The 13,473-nt window shown below is 40.9% G+C and overlaps 1 protein-coding gene across 7 annotated transcripts in view; it reads left to right on the top strand.

Annotated features, from left to right (window-relative positions):
- The window catches only part of NF1 (neurofibromin 1), a 258,675-nt gene extending 246,767 nt beyond the window's left edge, over positions 1–11,908 (top strand). For all 7 annotated transcript variants that reach the window (XM_045070006.1, XM_045070004.1, XM_045070003.1 and 4 more), the window contains one exon: positions 8,251–11,908. In XM_045070006.1, coding sequence (XP_044925941.1) covers positions 8,251–8,393 — 143 coding nt within the window. In that variant the 3' untranslated portion in view covers positions 8,394–11,908. The remainder of the gene's footprint in view (positions 1–8,250) is intronic.
- Positions 11,909–13,473: the final 1,565 nt, after the last annotated feature.

Raw genomic sequence — 13,473 nt, 5'->3', positions numbered from 1 at the left:
GAGCCCAATGTGGGGCTCAATCCCAGGTCCCTGAGATCATGACCTGAGCCAAAGTCAGATGCTTAACCCACAGAACCACCCAGGCGCCCCACTAAGTCTATATTTTAAAATGTGTAAATGACTGTCTTCTGACTCCCTCCCTAGTTGAAATTGAAATTGGCATCAGTGGAGCTGTCAGTGGAGTTCAGTGCATGTAAATTTATATTAACTTTTTAGCCAAATGAACATAAAACTCTGCCTCTTCAGATTTTCCCAAATGTCACTAAGAGAGCCTTGAAGAGAATCCATAAAATTTACTCTCTGACATACAAGATATGCCAAGGTGATTTTGTGGTCCCCTGTTAGGTCCAGTGTGGTTGAGCTGGACATGAATGGAAGAACCAGATTTAGAGCTAGAAAAACCAAGTTATTCACTTAAAAATGCTGTGAGTGGTCTCAGCATTTCTACCACTCAGCCATGAATGGTCTTCTTAGGTAATGAGCAAAGAAGCCTTTTTAAAGCCATAGTTTTGCATGTTTTATAACCTTCTCAAGTGCAGTCTCCCTCCATCCTCTTTTCATGTTGAAGACCAAGTATACTAGGAATAGAAATCCAGATGGAATTATATAGACTAAGTACCCATTAGGAAATTAAATAGATCCGCTTCCAATGTATTAAGTTTTAATTTATACTCTGCCAGTGTCTCCCAATGTTTTTCACACTGTAATTTAATTCAGTAAACATTTGAGGACCCATTTTGTAGACGTATACTAGATAATCTGGGCCACTTAAAGACGGGAAAGACCCTGGTCACCAGAGACTTGACAGTTTTTGCCTTTGGGTCTCAGTATTGGGTTTTGAGCTCAAGTTTTTACTTCCTTCTAACAAATTCTACATGTATGCAAGTTCTTTGATTTTAAGTGCAAGATTACTACTACAGTGCTCAGTAGAAAATAACCAGAATCCCAGATACTTAATCCTACAGAGATTCATTGTTCACTACATACAAGGAACTCTTCTGAGACCTGTGGAAGGGGGGTAGCTAGTAGCTCATAATACCTGCCCTCAGGTGGATGTCAGGGTAAGAGAGTGAAGTGTACACAGAAACAGTCATTTTGACCTCTCTCATGGGGCTTGTTATGTTGTACTTTGTACTACAGAGTATTCTGATGGATCAAAGAGACATTTATTTGGAACACACAGGTAATAGTTACAGCAAAACTTTTATAATGTATTTTTTACCTCAAAAAAATGTGAGGCGTGTGTTATAATTTTTTGAACAAAACAGCCATGTGGTCTATTTTAAATGTTTTTTACTAGGAAAAAAAAATCCCCCGCCACCCCCCCGCCTTTGATCAGCTTATTTTACTGTGTGTTGGAGGATTATTGTTGTTTTAATTCACCTCTTCCACTTTATTTGGGGCCGTGTCCAAGCCTGTCAGTTACTCCGTCACTTAGCTTCTTCAACGTAGACCTTCCTCCTGGGCAGCTGGGTGATCAGCGCCGCTGACAGCTGTGTGTGCATGGGTAGGGTATCAGCACCGTTTCTCTACGGGGAGGCTGAGCCCTGAGTCAGTAACACTCCTGATACGTTCACCAGGTTTCAAATGTCTCCCTTTTAGAAGACACTTAAGGCGTCTCTTTCGAGACTACTTAAAATCCCTGAAACAATTTAATGTTTTTGGCCACTGCATATGGTATCCCCAGACCTTTATTTGGCATTTTCTTAATTTCTTTCCCATCTTTCTCTGTGTTATTATTACCCTGGATTTAAGGGAGAAAAATAATTATAAACTGAGCAATTGCTTGGTGTAATTTCTGCTAATTTTTCTTTTCATTTTTTAGTTTAATTCTTGACTTCAAATTCTTCATTCCAAAGAAGGTGGTAAAAACACATCTATCTGTAAAATTGTAAGTCCTAACATTTATTTAGAGTGTGATATTTAGGAAATTAATGGTCAGAGTTCAACAATTCAGAAGATTGTTTCTGAAAACCACGGAACATAACAATTGTCCAATATCTACTCGTATTTCACCCTTTCAAAAAGCCTTGTGGACATCACTCACTTTTGTCTTTCCTTCCATCCTGTGTCTGTGAAGCTTCTCTGCCTTGTTCTAAGTCGGCAGTTTTCATGCGGCTGTTTCCTCATCAAGGTACTCTTTCCTTCCGCCATCTCTGCACGACATGCCGCTTCCCCCGCGTTCATCCCGGGCACATGGCATGAGACTTCATTCACCGAGCCCTGTCAGCACCATTTGGCTTAGCACCTGAGGCACTTGTAAAACCACTGCTTTAAGGTCTGGTGCTCACTGACCCTGCAGGGCCGTGCATCCTGTGTCCATGAACGAGCTGCTACCACTCCCCCGTGAACACAGAACATGCGGTCCCTGCCCCAGGCAAACACAGGCGGGTGAACAGGAAACCCCAGGGAGAGTTAGTAGAGAAAGCAGGGTATGTGGTTTGAGGAAGAGTTTTTAGCATAGGAAATACTTGTCTTCCCCCAGTATAAATCAATCCCAGTACTTCCTTAGAAATTAAAGCTGGCTGTGTACTCTTATCATCTATATTTTAAAAAGGGAATATGGTCTTTAGTTAGCTCTAAGGACTTAGAAGAAGAAAATGTGATGCACTTCTATCTAATTTATAAAAGTTGCCTTGTCTTCTTTTAACTCTTCTGTAACTATTATACAAAAAGATTAGGCCAAATACAAAAAGGAAGTATTGGCAACTGATGAAAGTACATTAAAAAAAAAAAAAAAAAGAAAGTACATTAAAAGTTTTGTTAATTCTTAAGGTTTTGTATATCTAGCTTAAAATACAAATATTTCTAAACACATATTTAACATGTCTTCGTGAAGGTATTTACTGTCCCTAAGAATAAGCTATAGTTACCTTTTCTTTTACGATTTATTATATTTTGTACTGGTTCGCATTAACTTAGGTACACATTCTAGTGTGAAATTCAAGTACTGTGCATTCATTCTAATACTCCTTTCAGTATGTCACTTAGTCTTTAATTTCAGGTATTAGGAGCATCTTGATTTGTGTAGAATTATTTTATCTGTGTGCAGAAAGTCTTCACCTGGATGATCCTGTCTGAGTGTTCTAACAACCCTTTGAAATAGGCACATCTACTCTTATCCTTAATTGACAGACTGAGAACTAAAACCAATTAGGGTCTGATCCCACCAAGACTCGGACCTGGGTCTTCTGACATGTTTGCATCATTGTATGAAACAAATGAGCCTGCTGATATGTTTGCCCTCTCATATATGCCATAAGATTTTTCTGACAGGTTTGCCATAGCATAGATGTAATCAACTAAGCAGCGCAGAGTCAGCTAACCTGCCAGCCCTCCCGTGCAGGTGGTGTGAGATGCGAGTTATTCGTCTTTTATTTTGGGGGTGTGACTTCTCACAAATCACCTAACCCCTTTTTCTTCAGCTTCTCAAGAACTGAAAGGGATTCCATCCTTTTATTTCATGAAAGTATGAGGTTCCAGTTTGGGAAAGCCATTTTGGCGCTTAAAATTTAGGTGAATTTTTTAAATGAAGTGTTTTATTATTCGTCAGGCTGGATCTATCCCCAGCTGTCAAAATAAATAAACCCTATACCTGCCTTCAAGGAACTCATGTTCAAGCAGAGGAGATAGACGTACAACTTCAGTTAACCATCATGCACTCTAATCATTTTTCCCTCTTGATTTACTGAATTCTGGCCAATAACACCTTTTATTTAGGATTTCATCTTTATCAGGAACCACCACAATTCACTGAAGCGTAGTGCTTCTTCATGCAGTACTGCATAGAATTTCAGCTTCCTCTGTCCTGCGTGTTTCTAACTTGGCTGCATGTTTGACAACAGCCTGTCTGTGGGAGAACTTAAACTAGGAAATCAGGACCACAGAAGTTTTTACCTTTGTTTCATTCAGGTGGTAGTTTTGGGGTTTACATCACCTCCTGGGGTTTTTTTTTGTTTTTGTTTTTGTTTTGTTTTTTTGCTTTTGTGCCCACTGAGGGTCAGAAGGGTGAGCCAATACTTAGGGGCCTAAGAGAGACCAGAGTGCAAAGCCTCGGAGAGGTGACACCAGGGTCTGCTTCCTAATTTAAATTACAGCCCATACCAGTGCAGGGTGGATTCTGCCTGCATTTCAGCAGTCTGGCTGACCATCTGAGAGTTCTTCCTATGGAATGCTAAGACCAGACTTCACTATAGAAGGCAGAAAGAAAGGCTGCTGCCAAAATTCTCAAACATGCTAATTATGCTGGGAAACAGAAATGTCAGAACCGGGCACTATGATTGCTGCTTCTTACTAACTTGGCTTCTCGAAAATGCTGTAGCTTCGTATAAATACAATGCAGTTTAATTAATTTTTTTCTTAAAAATGGCCCTCCACGGTGTATATGTCAGCTTCTCCTTTGATCTTTAAGGTAATACAGCTTTGCTGTGAGGTTGGGAATCAGTTTTACCACATTTACCTGTGTGTGGTTTATAGAGTTGGGTCACTGAATAGGAAGAAAACACACATACAAAAGTAAGAGTTGAGATGAAAATTAATTTGAGAGTGGAAGTAGGATGTCAGCCTCTCACATAGCGTGGAAGCTTTTGGCTATGAGTGATGGGACTAAGTCAGTGACCCTTAAACATTTTTTACCAAAAGGAAACACATGCTCATTAAGAAAATAATTAGAAAATTTAAAGGATAGAAGGAAAAAAATCACCCATGATCCCACCACTCTAAGATAATCACGGTTCGTTTACATTTTATTTATTTATTTATTTATTTATTAATTAAAGATTTTATTTATTTATTTGACAGAGAGAGATCACAGTAGGCAGAGAGGCAGGCAGAGAGAGAGAGAGAAAAAAGCAGGCTCCCTGCTGAGCAGAGAGCCCGATGCGGGACTCGATCCTAGGACCCTGAGATCATGACCTGAGCCGAAGGCAGCGGCTTAATCCACTGAGCCACCCAGGCGCCCTCGTTTACATTTTAGTACATATTCTTCTGTTGTCTTTTTTTTTTTTTTTTTTTTTTTACCTAGTAGAGACCCTCATATGTGTAAGACTTTATACCTTGCTTTCTATCCTTAACATTTAACAGGAATAAATAAGGTTTTAAAAATTTTATTTAAAGGTCTGAAGGTTAATTGCTTTTTTTTTTTAAAGATTGTATTTATTTATTTGACAGACCGAGATCATAAGTAAGCAGAGAGGCAGGCAGAGAGGGGGAAAAGACTCCCTGCTGAGCAGAGCGCCCGATGTGGGGCTCGATCCCAGGACCCTGAGATCATGACCTGAGTCGAAGACAGAGGCTTTAACCCACTGAGCCACCCAGGCGCCCCTGAAGGTTAATTGTTTAACAGAAAATAGAATATCCTTAGCTTCACCCTAGTGACTTAATCTATGTGACCCCAACTTCTGTAACTTTAATTCCTTTTTTTCTTTAATTTTTGACAATTCTTAATTTTTTTTAATATTTTATTTATTTGACAGAGATCACAAGTAGACAGAGAGAGAGGAGGAAGCAGGCTCCCTGCTGAGCAGAGAGCCCAATGTGGGGCTTGATCCCAGGACCCTGGGATCATGACCTGAGCCGAAGGTAGAGGCTTTAACCCACTGAGCCACCCAGGCGCCCCTGTAACTTTAATTCTTAAGAATATCGGTAGGCAGCAGGCCCTTGTCCTCAGATAAAAGCATTGCCACCTTGCAGCGTAATGAATGCTTTCTCCGTGGAGTGAGCTGAGTCTCTCGGTAGCAATGCCGTGTCGCAGGTGGGCATACAAGAACCAGCCCCAGGGTGGCAGATTGAAGGCAGAGAGCCACGGTCCCTCCTCGTGGTGGGCCACACTGGGCTCCTCCTGACAGCTGTCCCCTAGTTGTTTCAAACCCTTGTTTGTTTAAATCCTAGCTTTGCCTAAATCTTATTTTCTGTGAAGGATAAGAATCCACATAAGAAACTGTGGACTTGAACTTGTAGGCCACAAGCAGATTTAAGGAAATGGAAAGTCAGATGCACTAAGTTCATGATAATTTCAAATGCAGGAAGCTAAAAAAGAATATTTTTCTTTTCTTTTCCACTCAAAATGTGGCACCACACCCTGCAGATCAGGGGCTGCATGCTTTTGGGCTCTGAGTTACAGCAATGATCATATTTTAAAATGGAAGCATTCAGTTCAACCAATATTTACTGAAAAAGATACCAACTAAATCTTACCAGAAAATGAAAATGAATAATAAATGATCTTTGCTTTTCTAGGTGCTTTTATTCTCATAGAGGAAATAAGACGTATACACAAGCTGTGGTAACAGGGGCAGAATGTAAGACATATAAATGCCATCTAGAAGCAGGGAGAGAGGGGGGGAGCTGGGAGCTCTGGCAGGACCCAGCAGAGTCATCCTGAAGGAAATGGAGATGAGGAAAACGTGGGTCGAATTTATCTTGTGGAGACAGGCAAGGCACCAGAGGGAGCTTGCGCAGACACGCACCACAGAGTTCAGGGCACGCTGGAGGTGACAAGCAGCCTCCTGTCAGTTTTGTTATTTTTCTTAAAAATTCACTCTGGAGAAGATGCAGATACATAGAAGAGAATAAAAATCATCCAGAATTCTGTTAGCCAGAAACTTCTGTGGACATTGTGGTATCCTTTCTTCCATTCATCTTTCCACACATATGATTGGAATAGAGCATATTTGAGATACCAGTCCACCGTGCGTGGCTCTTTGAGGGGGGTGGCAGACGTCCTTGAGCTGCATGCAGACCCCTCGCCCAGTGCACTTTTTCATAAAAAAGCACTAAGAAATACCCCGTGTTCCTCTGATAAGTTACAGACAGTAAACCATTATTGAGCCTCTGGAAATCTGGCCATGTGCCTCCAGATACTTCACACTCTGAATTGAACACAAGTCTGCATCTAAATGATGTGTGGCTCCTAGAAGATCATCACAAATCCATTTCCTGCTCAGGAGCCACAAGGCACATGTGTAGATATACGTCCATTTTCTGTAACATGAATACTTTTAGACTTGAAATGGTGCTTTGTCCAAAACCAATTATTTTTCCTCTCTCAGATTTCATTTATATTTTAAAATTCAAATGGTACAGTAAGAGTAAAATAAAAATCACCTGCATTAACACCATCCAGAAGTGGAAGCTTCTTGAAGCTGTTGTCCCACCCACCCCCCCCTTTTTTTTTAATCTGTATGTGAGAAATTTTTTTCCTTACTTCAAAATTATGGCCATCTTTCTGTATCAGTAAATATCAAGCAGAACTTTCCGTTTTGATATAAATTGCTAAAATGCTGTCCAGCTTTCTGCTCTCCCACAAGTTATGCCACAGATGGATATAATCACTGATTATTTTGGTAAATTTTATTGAAGTGTAACAGACAGGAAAGTATACAGATCAAGAAACTGAACATTACCAGCACCCCCAAGAAACCACCCGCCTCCCCCCTTCCAGTCACTGCGGTCCTCAGTAACCACTATTCTGTTACCTATCTAATTTGCAATCTTTACTAATGGAATGGGCAAAAACATCTTTTTTTTTCCTTTATTTTTTTGCTTCTGGTTACTTTTATGCAGTTACTGCTTGGACTGCTTCTAGAATTCACAGTATGGCCCAATTTTTGGAGGTTAAGTCTCCTCCATGAAAGAAATGAATGGCATCTATTTTAGGTGCGGAACACGAAGGGATTTGCCATAATTGAAAACTTTAAAGAAGAGTCTGCAGTATAACTTATAACCTCTATTATTTTCTCAGTAAATATCGGAGTTCCTTTGGGAGAGGCGCTATGATTAAAAAAAAAAAAAGAAGAAGAAAGTATCTTCCTTTCTTTGAAGTGACAAATTTCAGTACCTTCTGCAACTAGAGAGTATATTCTGTGTAGAAACACCAGTAAGGATATGTGGCTAGAAGCTGACCTCTGCTGGAAGCTTCTGGTATGATGTGGAGGAAGGAGCCCTAATCTTCCTGGTAGCTGCTAGCCTTCATTCAGCTCAAGCCTGCCTGCCTCTAGCTTTCCCTGGCAGCTTCTCAGTTGTTACGGTTTTTTTTCCCCCCTTACGCTGTTTTTCTGCTATGATAGCAATTTTTGCTTAACAAAATGTGACATTTTCTGTGTGGCAAGGTCTTTGTAAACATCCTAGTGGTTGACTATTGAAATATGCGAAAACAATTGGCCAGGTGGTATCCTACCCACACCATGAGATTCAGACCTGGAGCTTGATGGCAGAGGAGGGGGAGTAACTAACTGCTCTGCTTCTCTCCAGGAATCGACAAGGAGAACGTTGAACTCTCCCCCACCACTGGGCACTGTAACAGTGGACGAACTCGCCATGGATCCGCAAGCCAAGTGCAGAAGCAAAGAAGCGCTGGCAGTTTCAAACGTAATAGCATTAAGAAGATCGTGTGAAGCTTTCTTTCTTTCCTTTTTCAAACAGACATAACTCACATGGGCTCGTCACTAGTGACCCCTTCACCACCGTGCTGTGACGCTGCACTTCATGTCTTTAATGAGCCTGCCCACGTCTGCCATGTTGCCAGATGATCAACTCTTGGAAGCATTGCCTAAATTTAATGCTGCTTTTTCTTTGACTTTGTTTTCCTTCTACTTTTGGTGTGTCTGGTTTAAGCAGGTGTTCAGAACAACTGCAAAGAAAGTGGGAGGTCAGGACGCTTGAACTGAGAACATCCCAATTGTGAAAGAGGATGGATTCTCGAATACTTGCTACCACTGGCCAGCTATGAAAGCCATTTGCACAGAGCTCTCTGCCTTCTCTGTTTCCCCTTCTTCATCATACACAGTAAAGTGTTAGTCTTATTTACACACTTTTCAAGATAGAAGTTTATGGGAGAAATACTACTATAACCCCAGTATGTTTAATCTTTTAGCTGTGGACTTTTTTTTACCTTACACACCTGAAGGAACCATAGAGGTCACACCTCAGTGACTTCACACCATAAAGCCACAGGCAAGGTACTTTGGGGGGTGGGGGGGGGGGTGAGGGATTTGGTATTTTGTAATGAGTTCTTAAGAAGTACTAACACTTGAGTATTAGCAATAATTACAGGAAAATAAGCATAACCACATATATCTTAACATTACCGAATTAAAGCAATGGGTTCTGAAGCCTTATCCAAACTCAGTCATCCAAACTAGTTTATTGTTTTCCTCCGTTGATTATCTTTTAACCTTTAAATATACTAAAAGTTGTTTTTTGTTTTTATAAGCCAAAACTATACTAAGTATAGTAACTATATGTTTCCCCGCTCCTTCTCTTCTTTCCTAAATAATTCTAAGCAGGGTAATCAATGAACAAAGTATTGAAAATTGTTCCTTGAAGGTAATTTTCATAGATGTTTGCATTAGCTCCATAGCAAAATGAAATGGTACGTGACTTTTAGAGTAGCTGATGCTTTTATTTTGTTTAATAATTTTCCCAGAAACACAGAGTATAGTGTATATTATCAAAAATTTCTTTGATAACATGTATTTTAAGTGTCTTGTAATCTTCCCCCTCCCCTCCAAAAAAATCAGGAATCTTTTTAGCAAAACATTTGGGTTCTATATGATAGAATTGCATTTAATCACTGTGAAAGGACTGGTCAGCCTGCATTAGGATGACAGTAGGGGACCTTAAGAGTTGCTGCTATACTGAACGGTATGGATTATCCTGGTGTTGGAATTTCCACAGTAATGCAGATCCAGTTTTTTTGTGGTACCTGCAGTATGCAAAATGATTTGACTTCAGTGAACATAGTAGTAGTATCTGGATGTTCCAGATTAGATCTAAACCATATTTATTACAAAAAGATATCCCCCTACTCCCAGGTTCCCTTTATATGTTACGATGTAATGGCTTTGGGAGGGGAAAAGATACCTAGGGGAGGGGGAGCTTCCTGTAGTGCTGTTTCATGAGTGGATTTCAGTAAATTAAATTCCACAGCTAAATCAATAAATAATGGTACATTGAAGTGTTCTGATTTTAATAATATAACACATCTCACACTTATCCACACAGTAACAATGTAATATGTTAATGTAAATAAAATTGCTTTTGATATTCAGAAATAACAAGAATTTAATTTTTTTAATTTGTTTACAGTCTGGGAAAAGCAAGAACCATTTGCCAAAATAAAAGGAAAAAACTTTAGTATTAATAGTTATTTTGACTTAGAATTGTTGGACAATATTGAAGACAGGTGCAATTAACTAAACTTTTCATTTTTAACTATTGTAGAGGCTGCGTTAGAGTAGAATGTTCATAGTAACAGAGCAGCTAGGACTATAAAACTGCTGAGATGAGAACTGAGTTTAGAAATAGATGCTTAACATCCTGATGCCAAGCGGCAATAGTCTTGGTTTTCCTGCAACCCAGTGCTTCTGGGAAGGTACCGCAACTTCTTGGATCCTGGAATAAAAGGCAGATATGAGCCTTTAATCATTGTGGTTCCATGTTTTTCCTCTTTGTTGGTTGATTTGGTGCATGTTGGTGGGTGTTATGCTATTTTGCTTCTCCCGTCAAAATAGAGAAACTGCCAAAGGTTTTCTGTTTTAAAAAAAATAGTGTTTCCATAATAAGTTCTCCAAGGGTATGCTGTTTCTTAAATTTATTCGTTATCTCCCTCTAGTGTAATGAATGGAATGAATTCACTTGAAGTACCTCATGAAATGATCAGCGTTGCACAAATCAAATTTGAGCCTTCTTTGAACTGAAAATACTTCTGGAAATCTGAAAACCTACTAAGGTTTAAAATTTACCTTGTTTAGAGAACTTCCGACTTTTGAGGAAAATCTAGCTTTCCAAGTAACTAAAGTGAATGTGAGCTAAGTCTCACCAATATGCTTCCCCAGAGAAATGAAACACTCTTAGGCCTCGTACCGTAATCTGCATGAGAAACCTGCAGTTCGGGGCAGATTTTCCATTATAATCTGATTTAAGTTCTGTACAGAACATTAGAAGTCATTTGTTTGGGATTTTTTTTTTTTTTTTTTTTTTTAAGAGGCAAACATTATCAACTCATCACGTTTTCACTGTGCATAACCCACCTGTTTTATCACTGCTCCAGTCCCAGGGGTGGGCCCTTGTTTGCCTATGTTGAAAATACAGTTCACTGGCTTTGGGGGAAAGCAGCAAAGCTCTATCCTTCATCCACTCAACCAACATGTTCATTGCTGAATGCCAGCCCTGGGCCAGTCCTGAGCCCAGTGCTGAGGACCCTACCATGAGCGGTCAGCTGCCACCCCCACAGGGCAGAAGCTGGTAGCCCTCCCTCCCTGTTTAGTGAGTTTTAGGGTTTTTTAGTTTGTTTGGACCTTTCTGTTTGTTTTCTCGTTTTGTTTTACACCCTTCACAACCCTCCAGGCATAATGAGGCATGTCTTATTCAATGTTATGCAATGGATTTATACAAAAATTCACTCTTCGTGTCAGCCACACAATTTTTTTTAAAGCAGTATATTCACCTGTAAATAATTTGTGTAAAATTTGACAGAAAAGTATATTTACTACACTGTAAATACATGTGATGATATATTGTATTATTTTGCTTTTTTGTAAAGCAGTTAGTTGCTGTACATGGATAACAAAAACTTGATTATTCTCGTGTTAGTATTGTTAACTTCTTCCTGCGACTGCGTCACATCATTTAAAGAAAATGCTGTGTATTGTAAACTTACATTGTATATGATAACTTCCTCTCCTTTCCATCTGGGCCTAGACTCTGGCAGTTCCCTCGTCTACGACCTTGTTAATACTGGACGCCAGCAGGAGAGATACTGCCCAATAGTCAGAACCGACCATTGTAGGGGAAAATTGTAGAACTCCATCTCAGATCACTGTTGTTCCCCACCCCATCTTCCTCCCTGTGTATGTACTCTACCCCCCCTCCATTTTTTTAAGTAAAATGTAAATTCAATCTGCTCTAAGATGTGGGGAGTTGTTTAATTTCTTCACATGCCTCAGTTCTGATTTCTCACTTCTCCCCCCCCCCCCAACTTCTCCCTGATCTTTTGAAACATCAAGGCCATTTTCTTCCTTTTAAGGATACCTTGGGTTTGCCTCCCTCCCCTAACCCCTCCGTGGGAAAGACCTTTCTATTTCCAGAACCTCTCAAAACAAAAAGTAAAATAATTAAGGTGAAATGTGTAGGGGAGGAAAGAGTTTTCCTTGAGCCTTGGGTCCCTGGCTGGACTGAAAATAAACTGATGAGACCAGCCCAACAGAAGAGAAGCACACAACACAGATGCATTCTGTTTTCATACAAGTGTCCTTGACACAGGAGCCTTCCTAAGAAAATGAAGACCTGGAGAAACTGTGAACCCTGAGTGTTTCTGTGGTTGGTCTGATGAAGAGCAGGCGGTCGTGGAGGAATGTGATAGGTCCAAGAGAATGAGGTAAGTGTAGTCAACTGGGGGACCTTAGCAAGGCCCGCACGTTGCCACTGTCTTCTCTTTGGCGATAAGGACGCTCTGCTTTTTTGGGCACAGGGAGGATGCCTCTCACAGGAGGGTTTTCTGTCCCATTTTCAGGGCAGGGGCAAGGTCAGAGTGCATGCCTCCACCATCTTCTCAGACTCCTTCAGCTTAAAATCTTCAGTAGGCCAACCTGGAATTGCAGGTCCTGAATGCCATCAAATGCTCTTTCAGAACCTGCCAACCTGCCAAGGGGTGACTCTGGGAGAAGCTGTCTTTTAACACAAGCACTTAGAAATGCCAGGACACCCTGAGATCGAGCAGTCAGAGGGCCTATGTTAGGACTGTAAAAAGCTCTCCCAACTTTTCAGCTCTCTTTAACGGACTCTGTCATGACACTACATGCGTAAACACTGGAAAACACTCTCGGGCTCAGCTGCTACAAGCTTTACTATTTTCTTTACCTCATTATGTGGGCTACTTCCAGATGGAGAAAGAATCCAGCCTAAATCCTGTAGCCAGGACAGAGCTGGGCCTTAGGAGGATAACAGTGTCTGGCATTAAATGAAAGACTAAAACACCATGATGCTGGTTCCTGCAGGTCTGAGGCAAGTGCTGCTCTGTTTATGGGAAGACTGAGAAAGCAGGTGTCCCTCACCTGAAGAGCTTCCTGATACTCTTGGGTCTATCCCAAACCTCTGAGGCAAAGGCAGACTCCAGGGATGGGGCCCTGGGAGGGACAGGCAGAGTTTAAAACCTCTGAGGTGATTGCCTTGGGTACCCAGGCATAGCTGTCTTCTCCCTGGGGCCCAAAGCATGCTACCCAAAACGGGATATCTTTGGGATAATAACCGCTTGGACCATACCACTCCATCCCTTGACAGCAAGTGCCTTGAGGACATAGACCATATTCTTTATCCTCTGTGGGGCCCCATGCCCATTTCTTGAACACACAGACTTTTGCTTTCTGGGACACCCTCCGGGATTTGAGAAATGACCCAGAAGTGTGTCCAGGTGGAGTTACATCTAGTGCTAGAGAAGGCCGCTGAGGCTGGGATGACCTGGCCCGGGGAGCACGG

This window comes from Mustela putorius, unplaced genomic scaffold (genome assembly GCF_011764305.1).
Source record: "Mustela putorius furo isolate JIRA1106 unplaced genomic scaffold, ASM1176430v1.1 tig00003962_pilon_pilon_pilon, whole genome shotgun sequence".
Classification (NCBI taxonomy): domain Eukaryota; kingdom Metazoa; phylum Chordata; class Mammalia; order Carnivora; family Mustelidae; genus Mustela; species Mustela putorius.
Note: the sequence above shows the minus strand (reverse complement) of the source record. Positions and strands in the feature narration are given on the sequence as shown.